Here is a 15,022-nt window from a genome sequence, read left to right as displayed (position 1 = left end):
GTATGTGGTACCAAGGCATCGAATCTGGGTCTTGATGCATGCTAGGCAAGCACTTTTATCACTAGGCCAAACTGCCTGGCATTCTGTAATATTTTGAGAGTTATTTCTATGGGAACAATTAAAGGACCATTCCTTTAGTTCTTCTGATCTTGGAACTAATTTTTTTATTGGAATTTCAGTATTATAAGAAGATTTCAATAAGTATCTCATAAAAATACTCTGAAAACTCTATACCTGATATTTTCTCTTTAGAAAGAAGTGTGAAGAAGTGGTGCTGTAGCTCAAGAGGTAGGGTGGTAGCCATGAGCTGAAGAGCTCAGGGACAATGCCGAGGCCCAGAGTTCAAGTCCCACACCTGACACCCACACAAAAAAGTAGAAGGAAGTGTGATTACCCCACATAATCACAAAATAATAAAATCTTTATTCAGAAAATATCATTTGGATTAAAGCAAAGGAAATCCACTTATGTTGTTTGAAAGTCCTAGTTTCTTTCAGCTATGTATTAAGTTATAGACTTAGCTTTAGATGCACATCATTCAAGGTTCATCTACATAAAATGACAGTTACTAAAGCACACATATGGGTACTGCATTTGAAGTACTACAGCCTTACTGGCTTGGTTGAGCCTCAAAAATGTTTCCAGAATTCCTGTCTCCATTTATTTAGAGTTGTAACAAAATACATTCCATTTTACTTCCTCCTGTTCTCAAACATGTTTTCCTCAATTTTCTCACCATGATGGCCCTTCTTTTTCTCTCTTCCCCTATTCTCCTCTCCTACATAAGAATGGGAGAACAGAAGATGATCACTGAGGGATGGTAGGCAAATTCCAGTTTATTTGTTGTTTTAATTCTGTGGATTTTCCCTTTCTATCTTCTCACTTTAATAGGCTATAGTAACAATATATTATTTTTATTCCCTTTACTCAGGCATCCTTGAAGCCTTTATTCAATGAATCACATTCAACAACAGAGTCCTTACTTACTTTGTTGATATCGCATTTCCAGACCTCTTCCTTTTATCTGGCCACCAATATAAACATATAATACCTGTTCTTATGCACCCCATGTCCAGACATTGATTGTTTTCTAGTGTATTTCTGAATCTATGACCTGACATGCTGCCTTTATAAAATTTTACCTATCAAGAATTTCATTTATTTTCTTCTCCCAAAATAGTTTTATTCTCTTTCTCCAGAACATTACTTTCCAGAGCTTAGCTGATAATGTCTTGATTTCTAATTGAGGTGTTTTTTTTTTTTTTCAGTGTCTTGGTTTAGTCTCTCCTCTGGGTTTCAATAATCAGATTTGTTCTTTACATTCTGCCTTTAAGCCTCCAAGGTGTGTGTGTGTGTGTGTGTGTGTGTGTGTGTGTGTGTGTGTGTGTGTGTGTGTGTTTTATGGTTTAAAACTATGAAGTGATGGTCAGGGAAGTAGCTCAATTGTAGAATTGGTGCTTATTATAAGCAAAGGACTGGGTTCAATAAGCCACATCCAAACAAATCAGAATGAAAATCCTAGGCAAAAAAATTTTTAAGTTTAATAGGAAACAAAGTGAGTGATGTGAGTTGTGATAAAAAAAAATCCAGTCAGTCATTTATTCAAGGATGAAGTGACCAGGCACTATGGTCTGGTTGATAATGGTTATCTGGTTGATAATTATCATTGCAAGTTGATCAAACAGCCTCTTTATTTGTATAAATAAGTATAAACAGATAGTCACCCTTCTCATATCACAGTGACCATTGGACAAAGCTAATCATTGGCAAAAAGTATAATGAGTGTGTGTGTGTGTGTGTGTGCGCACACGCACACGTGCATGCGCACACATGTTCACATGAGACTTCCTACAAATATGTGATCTTCTCTGATTCTAATGCCATATTACTGTAGCTTTTGTTCTTGGGATCAAAGCCTGTATCATGGGTCAGGCTGCCTTGTCCCAGTCCATTCTGTAAGACATAGTCAACATCTTGCATCCAGGCACTACCGTTGTCATGGTAATCCTGAGAAAAATAGAAAGATGCAAATTAATAGGCCAATCTTAAATTATTTCAGATCAATAAATGTGATGTTCCTTAAATTCCTCTTTTTAATAATAATATACCAACACAGATGTATTACAAGTAACACTGACTTACTTAAAGAAATGCATATACCTTGCTCATTTAATACAGCAATCCTGATGTGGTTTTATTGCCTGATAAGGAAAGACAGATCTGTGTCTCAGGCAGTGGTTGTTCCTCCCTATTGTGAACAGCAATCTCTCTTATTGCTAACAAGTGGCCCAGTATGAAGCTGCTCAGCACCTGACAATAATAACACCTCAGTGTTCTCTACTACTCCCAACTCATCCTTGAGAAGGAAAGCTGTTGCACTCACAGAAATGATTAATTATTCCCAGAAATTTGCATCCAGTAGGAAAAGTCAGTAAACTAATAAATAGACCTTTTCTTTCTTTTCCTTTTTGCCAGACATGGGACTTGAAATCAGGGCCTGTGCGCTGTCCTTGGGTTTGCTCAAAGTTAGAGCTCTACCACTTGAGCCACAGTACTACTTCCAGCTTTTCCTGTGTATTTGGTACAGAGAAATCAAACCTGGGTCTTCACACATGTTAAGCAAGAACTCTACCACTAGGCAAACCTTCCGGGTCCTAGACTTGTTATTTCTATATTTTCCTCAAAGTGTATGTATATAAACAACAGGTTGTTCGCCCTGCTGCCTTCTCAGCTAAGTAAGTTGCTAGTTTGAATACATAGTTCTCAGTCAGAAGAGTGTCTTTTTAAAATCAGGACAGACTCCTTGTTTGTCACACCTCTGTGAACACACCGAGACTGACTTCAGAGCCCACGTGTGACTATGCACTCCTAATTCATGTCTCATACCATAATTTCCCAGTTTCAATCCAGACCGTACACTTAGAGGATCTGCTTGAGATTGCTGGTATATTTATATATACCAAATATGGTATAGACTCTCTCTTTCTCTCTCTTATTATGTTTTCTAGGAAAGGGAACAACTGACAATCCAGAAATTTGTGCTATGATAAGAGTGTTTAGTTGGGTGCAGTGGCTCATGCCACTAATCCTAGCTACTCAGGAGGCTAAGATCTGAAGATCAAGGTTCAAAGCCAGCCTGGGCACAAAAGGACCTGAGAGGCTTTATCTCCAATTAACCTTTAGAAAACCTGAAGTGGGGCTTGGCTCAAGGGTAGGGTGGTAGCCTAAGCTGAAGAGCACAGGGACAACGCCTAGGCCCAGGGGTAGGGTGGCAGTAACCTTGAACTGAAGAGCTCAGGGACAGCGCCCAGGCCCCCATGACCCTCCAACCCCCAAAAAAGTGTTTAGTGACAATTATCAACAGAGTAAAATACCTGAGTTTGAATGAGGAAAATAAGATTGAAATTACACGTTTGTATATTATTTATATATGTATTCTGTGTGTGTGTGTGTGTGTGTGTGTGTGTGTGTGTGTGCAGTCAAGTTGGAAGATTAGCCTTTGATTAGATCAGCCACAAACCTATCAGAATCAAGGTGTTGTACTTGTCAGATGTCATAGTAACTCAGTTTGGCCATTCCATGTGAAGAATGTTGTCCTACCTAGCTCTGTTTCCCTTCCCCTCTTCCACTTAACACAGCTCTGAATCCTTCAACATGATCTCAAATACATAGAGGACAAGTTCACTCTCCTGCTTGTAGTGGATGATACTGCCTGATACTGCTTCAAGGTATTGCATGTACGGTTTTGTTAGACACAAAGAAGTACCTGGTCATCTTTCATTGGTTTGAACTTACGTGTACTTAGGCAGCGTCTATACCTATTCTGATCTGAAGATATTTTTTTAGTGAAGTACAGGGAAAGTGGAAGTTAGGCACATCTTATTGCTCTATTGGCTGCAAGTTGGCCAAATATTTTATCTTCATATTCCAGAGAACTAGAATAACTTCAGTTCATTGCACTCTATATAATTACTCTCCCTAGTTCTCAAATAAGGAAAACAAAGGAAACATGAAAACACTTGTTTGAAGTAAGTAAATCGTGTAACCAGCCAAAAACACATTTACCTATCAACATATCTTTATATACTTAAAAGACTGAGGTTACTCTGAAGCTGAAATCTGGATGCTTTCAAGTTCTGACACTCATGGCCGTCCCTTTCCTTGAAGCTGACTCAAATGAACAAAATGGGAATCCTAGGGCGTCAACCCTTATTTTGAAAAGTTCAGATACCTTACCTGCTCTGTCTCTCTGTCGTGCTGAACTCCACACCAGCAAAGAGTTTTGTATTTCTTAGACCAAAAGCAAAATATATTGCAAATTGGCCTAATTAAGAGTGGGTTAATATCTTTGCCATTTTGCCGACCTATTCAAAAAAAAAGAGATGATAGATTAGACAATAGAAGGTATCAGGAATTTCATCAAAAAGTTATCCATTCTTGAGAAGTTGGTTACTTACTATAAGAAGAGAACAGGTCTCACAGTTTAATAACTAGAACAGAGTTAACTGCAGAAAGAGGTGGAAACTAGTGTTCAGAAATCCGCAAATTGTCTGATCAGGCAAGTTTAACACTACAGAACTAAACAACATACTTAAACATATTTAAAAGAACATATTTAAAAGTATTTATCTTGCAAACTATTCAAAAATGTCGTATGTCAATAGATAGTGGGAACCACATTACTCCCTTCAACAAACCTTTCAGTTTTTATCCTAATCAGATATTTTCAAGATTATTTAAATTAATCTCTGTAAAATTAAAAAGATTCATTTTTATGATATTTCTTCCTTTCATCTTGCATCAATATCATGAATAAGCAGTCCTCATGTGTTCTCATGACCGTTCTTCATGTAGAAAAAGTCTTTGATACTCATAGTAAGATGTACGGAATAAGGTGTTTCTCATCTCAGAACCTTTGCCTTCTGGTGTCATGAGTATCAGTCTCATTCAATGATTCAAGGAATGTGATTGCCATCCCAGCAACCACTAGGCGGAGCAGTGGACTAGAAATTAAATATCACATTCCTTCCAGGTGCCAGACTCAGCCTGTTCACAAGGTTGGTCTCAAATTCCTTTCTAGAGATTAATAAGTAACTAAATATATAGATTTTGTAAAATTTTACTTGAGATTCAAAGAACATATTCCCTAATATTATGTCAGTGTCTAAATATATTTTACCACATAGAATTCTACCATGATTAATAAAAATAAGTATCCATTAATGCTTTTCTTACAGGCTTAATTTTATAGCAATTAATCGCCAGAGAGGGAGGGTACTGTTAGTCAGGAATGTTGAAGACCTAATAAAAGTTGGAAAGAAAGTAACCATGTGCGGTCTTAAAGCCCAGGTAACATTCAGTTTGTAAATATGTACATAATGGAGAAGGGTTTGCAAAACCTGGACTTCTATCCAAGTGGGACTCTAATTCAAAAGAATTTAATTTAGATTCTAACCATCTTCAGAATTTCAAACAGAGAAAATGCTTGTGTCTGGATAGACCACTAAAGTCAAATGCTCTAATAAACAATGCAGATCCACTATCTGCAAGACCAACATAAGAGATATGCTAATAAAGGGCTCTTGTTTCATATGGTTTACATTCTATTTTTTCCAGAATTCAAAAAAAAAGGCTTTTGGGAGATAATAGCAAAGCAGAGTTCAACTAGTTTGGTTTTGTATTTATTTTTCCCAGCCCTGGGGTTTACACTTGGGGCGTGAGCACTGTTCTTAGCTTCACTTGCTCAATCATTAATCCCTTATGGATTTAGGAACAGAAAGGAAAGGAAATAGACCGGTCAGTGAGACTATGACACAAAGTTTAGATGTTAAACCACTACCAAAAATGGCAGAGAGCTCCATGCCTGCAGAGAAGCAGCCTCCAAAAGACAAAATAGCGGAAAGTGACCCTAAGGCTCTTGAAGAGAGTTGGCCATGGCAGATTCACTGGAAGAGATGATGAAGGGACCATTCATATCTTACTGAGGTGAAGAAAAAAGGAAGACTTTGACTACTTTATAGCTTCTTAGTAATTACCATATTACAAAGCATTTTTCATACTGGGTTCTCTGAGAGACATGTTTCAGAGCATCTTACTTTCTTTTCAGGAAGTGTACTGTATCTACATTAATGCTCATACGTATGTACTAATGAAAGATGATTTTGTGTGTCAGTCTGACACACAAACTGGGAAGAAAGCTTTGTGTGATGGACTAACCATTAAATCAATGAGACAGCCATGTGTACCACCAATGCATGACACAGCCCTTATCTTCACTGGCCCCAAGGAGGGAGTTCCAAGTAACAAACCTGTGATGAAGCTGATGATTATTCCAGCACCAATACATGCTAGGCAGCCCACAGCACTGAAGTAAAGGTAGGAGAGCGAATACCAGGTATCCGCTAGTTCAGGTCTGTGGAAGACAATAGCATATGTCACCAGTTCCATTCATTCTTCAGCTATGATCCACAGTGACTTAGACAGCTTAGGGTATATTACTTTAGGGCCTGGATTTGACAGACTAAAACAGACTGAATTTAGAATAGCATAAGAGAAAACAAGCATAATAACATTGGAATCACATAGTTGTATCAAACTTTGGGAAACATGTCCAGGATTAAAAGGTTTTTGGTATTCTTGTGTAGGTTAAAGGAACAGTCAAATGATCTCACTGTGGGAACTATGGACTCAGAAATGTGCTTCAGTAACCTACATCTGGAGACAGCTTTGGATAGGAAGAGAAGAGAAAGAAATGTGGAAAACGAAGAGGAATAATAAGAGTAATATCATGTATAATCATGAATCATTCAATTCAAAAGGAATAATTTTACTTCCCCAGACTTTGTAATGATGACAGTATCTCTCAGAAAGATTAACACAATGGAGGAAGTGGGGATTTGCCAGTCCCCGATAGACCTTCACAGATACAACATAACAAATTATCTGGGAATTTTTGGAAGGATAAATGGAGGCAATGGAGAGAACATAGGGAAATATTGATGAGAAGCAGAAAAAGACTGCCCAAATCAAAGTATGTCTATGGAAACAAGGGCCAAAACTTTACAGTCTCTATTTTTCAGACTTGCCTCAATATTCTATTAGAATCAATACATATTTATCAAGGCAGATACAACACTATTATATATTATGTAATATACAACACATATTATTTAAATATACATACATAAACATGGATAATATATACATAGTATATTATGTATTAATTATGAAGTAGGTACAGATATATCGACAACATATCATTTAATCTTCTCATTAATAAATGCACACAACCTCAGTTCTGTCCAATAATACACAGTAGAAAATTCAAGCTGGTCTACTTCGGAGACAGAAACAGGCACAATTTCCCTCAACTATCTTGCACTCGAGGCTGAAAGTACACTTGACAGGGAGAAGTTGCAAAGTTGCTCGTTTCTATGACTTCCTCATGACTCAGGCCAAATATCTGTATATACTGTTTGGAACGGACTTTGTTCCATCTATAGCCTGGATTCTTTCCTGAGGCCCCATAAACGTGATAGGAAACCAATGCCTGCTTCTTCCTTTGTATGTGCCACCCAGGGCCAAGATCCTGCCTCTTCAAACCTCCTTGTTGGCTAGCTCTCCTCCAAGGTCAGACAGACCTCCCAGAATCCCGACCTCACACATACCAACTCAATTCCTGGACATAACGATCCACCCACAGAACTGGGTGACCTTCCCTGTTGTGACTTTCTTGGAATTAAATCTAAAACATTGTAACCATCTTAAAAGGACCCCACAGCATGAGGCTCTCCAATCCTAAACCACCCTCTTAAGCCTTTTCCTAACTCCAAGTCTCATACCACCCAACTGAAAATTTATTTTATCCCCATGTGAAGGAGCTAGTTTCTGATTGTTTTCAGTGAGCATATACACACGTTCACATAAACAAATTGCCTAGATGAATTTACTGGTTAATATTTTTAATAAACCATTTTATGGCTCACAGTTATTCAATTTACACTTATCTAATACTCATACTTAGATAATGTATACTTAATTATAGCCAATCCTCTCTATCCACAGGTTCTCATCTATGGATTTAAGTAATATCATATTAAAAATACCTGGGTAAAAATATTTGAATAAAAAATGACATCTTGATTGACCAAAAAAATAAAAAAATAAAATTCAAGCATTTTATTATTTTGAAATCCACCCAAAATAGGAAGGAAAGGTTTTGTACACCATTATCCATTATCCATTCTACTCTCATAGGCATCTCCTTCTCAGGTCCTTCATTTTTTTAAGATAATGCGATGCTTCTACCTGTTCATCTATTTTTCGACACTGACACTGCTTTGTGGTTTGCACTCATATCCCCAAAGATATTCTTGTTCCAAGTTTACTGTCATGTACCTAAATACAGATGTGCATCTGCTGACAGCCACATCACTGAATAGCAATCTCCTATACTATGCAGAATGATTCACCCAGGAAAGCAATCTATGATGTATGGAAACCTGAGGAGTGTACTTTCCCTTGACCTGCTGACCTGCCCTGTGGACAGAGCATCACCTAGAAATCCACCTACCTGTCAGAGATCTCTGGAGGGATTGCTGTTGTCATATTTGTTTGGACACAGTGGTCTGTTGATAAAGGCAAAGGCCGTGTCTTAGAATCTGGGGCAGGATAAATGAAGGCCCCGATGCCTACCCAAAATGACAAAGTGATTCCAGTAAGCAGCCCTCCTAGTGCACCCTTTATAGAGAAAAGAAGAGGTTATGAAGCTGTGAGACAAGTGGTATGATTCAAGTAACCCTTTCCTCAGTCGAGGAAGACTATCCATCTCAACCATTGACCACGCACATTGGAAGCAGCCTCAATTGCCTTAAATGCAACACTGACAAAGTTGTCTTTTCTTTTTCTTTTTTTCTTTCTTTCTTTTTATTTTTGTGGTTCATGGGCTTGATGTCTGAGCCTGGGCGCTGTCCTGGAGCTCTACAGCTCAAGGCTACTGCCCTACCCTGGAGCCACAGCACCACTTCCAGTTTTCCAGTGGTTAATTATAGATAAGAGTCTCAGGTTCTTTTGTGCCTGGGCTGGCTTTGAACCTCGATCCTCAGATCTCAGCCTGCTGAGTAGCTAGGACGACAGGCATGAGACAGCATGCCTGGCAAAGTTGTTTGTTAGTTTATAGTGATGGGGTCATATGAGAGTTTCACACACATGAGCAAGTACCCTGCCTATGAGCTACACACTCTGGGTTCCACAAGCTGCTTTAATGAGGAAGAATTTGTTCCTTAAGGGAACTTCCAAGAAAATTCCAATCACTTTATTGTAATTTCTCAATACAAGACATATTCTTCCGTGTGTGTGTGTGTGTGTGTGTGTGTGTGTGTGTGTTTTCTCATTGAAGGTGTGTGTTTTCTCATTGAAGGGCTATTGGGACTTCAATTTTCAGAGGAAGAGTTTCTGAGGTTGAAGAAAACTTCAAATAAACAAGACAAGTGTCATGTTTCATTGGCAGCTAAAATTTGAAAATTCTTAACTCTAGTTTTTTGTTTGTTGTTTGTTTTTCCAAAGTAGTTCTGGTAATCTCCAAATAAGATTTTTGGGCTTTATGACTGTCAAGTGTTGCAGTCGTTTCATTTGGTCTAAATAATAATAAAGTTAACTATTAGACCTCCCCTCCAAAGGCTCTATTTCCTGAGGAGACAAATGGCATGTGTAAGTAACATGAAAGGAGAAAAAAAAATACGCTGGATCCTAGTCTGAGTCAGGGGTCATAAAGAGGAGGATCAAATCCTTACCTTCCAGTTCACAAATGGGAAGATAAGTCCCAAGGAGAACAAACCCAGCATGGGTCCTCCACACATGCCATGGATGCTGAGTGCAGCCTGTGAAACGAAGCCACCCAAGTTAGTCTTACAATGCCACGAAACCTGGAGCTTATCTGCCACTATCTTTGTCCTGCATTTGGGACAAAATTAGGCCTCAGTTCTGTTTGGGCTATTTGTTAAACATGTCCTCTTTGTGAGTCAGTTCTGGGTTCAATGATAAAAACACGTTTATTTTGTTTATTTTATTTTATTTGAAAAAATAAAATAAGTGCTTACAGAACCTTAGTAGTGGGCTATTTCTATTGAGAAAGGGGCACAGGCAAGACAAAAATCCAAATTTACAACCCAGAGCCTTAAAAGAAAGTCAAGAGCACATACCACCATAATGCCCTTGATCTTTTATATCAAAAGAAAAAAAAGTTTTGAAGGAGTAGATCAGTAACAAAATAGTTAAGATTCTAAGTGTAGCCTGGCTGATGTCACAAAGACTTGGTGAATTTGCTCAGGAACTCACATCCACTGAATTTCAGTTTTCTTTTTTTCTTGTTGGACAAAGGGAACTAGTCCACGCTCACTTTCATGCAAATCCTTAGAAAGATGAGCCATCATACATCACCATTCTCTCCGTTTACTTACAGCATTAAGTCTATTTATTGTGGCTGCTGAGTTAATAGGCTAAGTAATTAGCTATCACATAGGAGAGTCGATAAAATGGTAAAAAATAAAAAAGAACAAACATTTCTTCTTGTTTTAAAAAAAATGACAGTCTCCTACAAAGCCATTAGTATTTCTGGGGGGCATATAGCTTCCATCTATAGACAGCAAGAGAAAATAAATTCAGAAACTATATACATATGTATATACAAATTTACATATTTATAAATTTAAAAATATCTAAATAAATACAAATATATATTGTTAATATGCAACCTCAGGAAAAGAACTTCTTAGTTTCTTCATCTGAAAAAAAAGTATTTCATTAATTACATTGCCAAGACATAACATTTTATTAACATTGCTGTTGTTTTTTTATTACTGTGATTATTGCTAAGACTGTAAAAACATTTCTTTGGTCATAGTGTACCTTTTTACTGACTCATTATTAGTTTTAACAGTTTCCCCTTCTGAAAATGTTTTCATGAAATATTTTTTGTATTTTATTTGGGACCCAAAATTTACAAATGTTTGTATTTAGTGGAATGTCAGAATTTTGGTGGAATAAAGAAGACATTAGAAGGAGTAAGAGCGAAATGTTTCTGTGAACTCACAAGTGTCTTTTCTCTTTTCTTACCTGTACAACACCCCCCATGAGGGATGCAAGCACAGCCATAGAGGTGCACATTACGCCAAACAGGAGACCTGGAAGAAAGAAAATTCATGATAAGAAATTTTCTTAGGGGATGCTTGGTTTCCAGATGTTCTTGAACACATCCACCAGTCTTCTGCAACAAAAACCCTGTATAAAGGTCATTGCAAAGAGGAAAGTCAATCTAGCAGCCTGAGGCCAGGAGTGGCACTTACATCAACTATCTTCTTTTTCACAAAAGGCAAAGTGAGCTAGAACATAGCCTTGCAGGTGTCCTTTCCAGGATTTCAGAGGAAACATAGCATGAAGATGCAACAAGGGAAACAGGAGAATGACTAAGCAAATCTAGTCATGGAAACTAATTCCTGGTAAATCATTGATCAGCCATGAGCTAAAAAAACAGTAGCTACTTACCTTTCCGAAATTCAATTAAATTTTAAAATGACAAAATAACACACATTTTATCTAAGAGAGGGGCAAATCTGCAAAGATTATCATTTGTTCTTTTTAGTGAATTATTCACATTACTCACGTAATTAAATGTGTAGACCATCACAAAGATGTGTTTCATCCTGCCACAGAGGGACTTTTGAATAACATGTTCCCCTGTAGCACAGTTCATTGAATGAGACAGGTGTTCCTTTCTGTAGCTTTAAAAGATGGTTATCTCCTCCACCTCCTCCTCCTTTGCCCTCCGTTTTTTCCTTCTGCCCTTCCTTTTCCCTCCTCCTCCTCTTCTTCCTCCTCCTCTTCCTCCTCCTTATCCTCTTCCTCTTCTATAGTGTTTCTCCTCTTCATTTCCTTCCTCTTCTGCTTCCTTTACCTCTTCTTCCTCCTTCTTCTTTAGTATGAGTTGTATAAGAGGTGTATTCTAACAAGCACATGTTCATCACATCCTTCATTCTCTCTCTTCCTTCTCCCATTGCCCAACTAGTCCCATCAAGTTTGCTGCTCCATTTTCAAACAAATATAAAAGTATTTGACAATATTCATCACGCTCCTCTCGCTTGTGCATCTGCCCCACCACTAGTATTCTAATATCTAATATCCATTTTTTTATGAAAGGCCATGCTAAGTTTTCAATTGGGGCTTCTCAATGGTGTCTTACACTTGCATACCAATATACTCTAGTCTGATTGGGCATACACAATTCTGGGTTGCTTACTCATAAGTTTATATATTAGGTCTAAAATATTTGACCTTTGTCCTTCTGAACCTGGCTTACGTCCTAGCTTGCTTAATTAATATGATGGCTTCCAGGTCTATCAATTTCCCTGCAAATGACATGATTTGAGTATTGATAGTACAGGATGAAAGGTCTTTTCATCTTCTGATATTTTTCTCAATTTCATTTTCAAGCCTTTATAGTTCAATGTAGGTATCTTTCAACTCCTCAGTTGGGCTGTGTTAGGTATTTCTTTAAGGCTATTTTCATGGAATTGATCTATTTTTTTCTCATTGTGGGTTCACAAAAAGGCTACTGAATTTAGTGTGTTGATTTTTGATCCTCCTACATTGACAAAAGTATTCGTAAATTCAGGATTTGTGAGGTTGGGTCTTAAGGTTCCTTTAGATGTAGGATCATATCATCTCCAAATAAGGATATTAAATTTCTTTCTTCTTAATTTGGGTTGCTTTTACCTCTTTCTCTTGTCTTATCCCTAATTTCAGGAAAGATGGTTTCAAGTTGTGTTCCCTCATTCATCACAGTCTTTGTCAAATATGACCTTTATTTTGTTAAGATATGTTCCTTTTATATTCATTGCTTCTTCAGAGCTTATTTGAAAGGTTTTGAATTTTATTAGTTGCATTTTTTGCTAAGCATTACAAAAGAAGGAACTACTTATAAGCACAACAAAACCACATTTTCAAACAGGATAGCATTAAGATTTGCAAGTAAATGAGTGGAGTTCTGTCGGTTACTATGCACCTTTTCAAGTCATGCCTCCCTTCAAAAATGCTTCTGAGTAGCTAGTGTTGTCAATTTCTCCTCTCAGTGGTGGGACTCATGGAGGATGAAATGTGGCTCCTGCTTTTGAGGTGCCCATTCCAGAGCAGGGTGTGTGTGTAGAATCCAGGGTCCCAGCACCCCAACATTCCCAGTTCTGGTTAGTGGCAGGTAAAAGATTATGAGTGAATTTAGCCTTGACTCAGGCAATGACAAAATAACATTTCCTGGTCACTTCTGATTGACACTATGGCTCTCTGATTACTCTCCTAATTTATCAAACTCTGGAGTTTTGCTTCCACCTTCTAACTCTAGTCCAATTCTTATTTTCTTCCCTATTCAAATGCTTTCTTTTGGCAGTACCAGGTTTGAACTTAGGATTTCAGACTTGTTAGGTAAATACTCTGCCCTGTGAGCCATGGCCTCAATGTCAAACATTTTCTTTAGTTTTAATAGGAACAAAAATTATCTTTATTTGAGGAGAAAAGACATTACAAATGTGCTAATTACTTAGCACAAGAAACTGTGACTTATTTCTCAACTACTCAGGAGCAGCAAACAAAAAATTATATTTTCTTGTTTTACCACTTGAGATGTGCCTCTAGCCCAGCTTTTTGCTGGTTATTTTGGAGATGAAGTCTTCTGGATTTTTTCTGCCTCTGTTTGTTTTGAACCTCTCACTCCCTGGATTTCAGCCTCCTGAGTGGCTAGGATTATAAGTGTGAGCTGCTGGCACCTGGCTGAGAGGAGTTAGATTCTTATGTATAACTGGCTATCTCTCAGTGTGTTTTAGGACTTAACCTGGTGTCGTAAATCCAATTGGTCAGTAAACATGGGTTCCCAGGAAAGGATGTGGCTGAGAGCTCATTGGATCTGAGCCTACTCTGAGTCTGGAATTCGAACTATACCACCTACCCCACTCAGGGAGGGGAAGTCACACTTCAGCAGAGAACAGATTTTCCATCTAATTTGTTCCCTGAACATGTAAAAAAACATAGCAGATTGCATGCTGTATCTACCAAAAAACATACATATGCATTTAAATCCCTTATATTTTACTTTTTATGATGCATTCCTGAATTGTCTTCCTTTTGCATTTGTAATTAGGAGGTGGAACAGATGTGATGGCTTTTTTTTTTTTTTTTTTTTTTTTTTGCCAATCCTGGGCTTGAGCTCAGGGCCTGAGCACTGTCCTTGGACTTTCTCAAGGCTAGAGCTCTACCACTTGAGCCTCAGCACCACTTCCAGCTTTTTTCTATATATATGTGGTACCAAGGAATCGAACCTGGGTCTTTGTGCATGCTAGGCAAGCACTTTAACCACTAGGTCAAACTCCCGGCCCGTGATGGCTTCTTTTAAAGTGGAAAGTCCATTCCAATAAACCTATACCACCAGGTAAGCATTTCCTTTAATTGCAGAATCTGGCATTGCCCTGCTATTTTGAACCATTTAAGTAGGATAGGAAGAAAAACATGTATTTTCAGGAAATATAATTGATTATGGAAGTCAGAAAAAATTGTGGTAGGGCTTTATATCTGTTTAACGGACATTACTTTCCCCCTTTTGAAAGTAAAACAAGATGATTGGGAGGGGGTGGAGGAAGGGAAGTGGAAAAAAAATGGGAAGGGGTATCAATGTTCAAGTAATGTACCCACTACCTGACAAATGTAACTGTAACCCCTTTATACATCACCCCTACAATAAAATACAACAAAAAAGAAAGAAAAAAAGATTTGCAAGTAAAAATAAGGAATGTATAAGTATCACTACATTTTAATTATTATTTATGAGCAATATTTATCAATAATATTTATTAACCAATGGGAATTGTTAGAAAATTCTCTATATATAAAAAGAAAATTAAGATTCTTATATTGTCATAAACAAATATACAGATACATTGAATAATGAATCTGAAATACAAAAGTACTTCTACAAGAAAATATA

At 37.6% G+C, this 15,022-nt stretch overlaps 1 protein-coding gene across 1 annotated transcript in view; it reads right to left on the bottom strand.

The window, feature by feature from the left end:
* Positions 1 to 323: 323 nt before the first annotated feature.
* Positions 324 to 15,022, bottom strand: part of Slc5a12 (solute carrier family 5 member 12) — a 35,187-nt gene continuing 20,488 nt past the window's right edge. Inside the window, exons 10-15 of the mRNA XM_090348935.1 lie at positions 11,113 to 11,180; positions 9,792 to 9,878; positions 8,573 to 8,739; positions 6,309 to 6,412; positions 4,237 to 4,364; positions 324 to 2,007 (exon numbers count right to left, since the gene is read on the bottom strand). Of these exons, the coding sequence (XP_090205061.1) occupies positions 1,849 to 2,007; positions 4,237 to 4,364; positions 6,309 to 6,412; positions 8,573 to 8,739; positions 9,792 to 9,878; positions 11,113 to 11,180 (713 nt within the window). The 3' untranslated portion in view covers positions 324 to 1,848. The remainder of the gene's footprint in view (positions 2,008 to 4,236; positions 4,365 to 6,308; positions 6,413 to 8,572; positions 8,740 to 9,791; positions 9,879 to 11,112; positions 11,181 to 15,022) is intronic.

This window comes from Megascapheus bottae, chromosome 16, assembly GCF_031878675.1.
Source record: "Megascapheus bottae isolate mThoBot1 chromosome 16, mThoBot2.hap1, whole genome shotgun sequence".
Lineage (NCBI taxonomy): Eukaryota > Metazoa > Chordata > Mammalia > Rodentia > Geomyidae > Megascapheus > Megascapheus bottae.
This window is presented reverse-complemented; position numbering and strand designations above follow the sequence as displayed.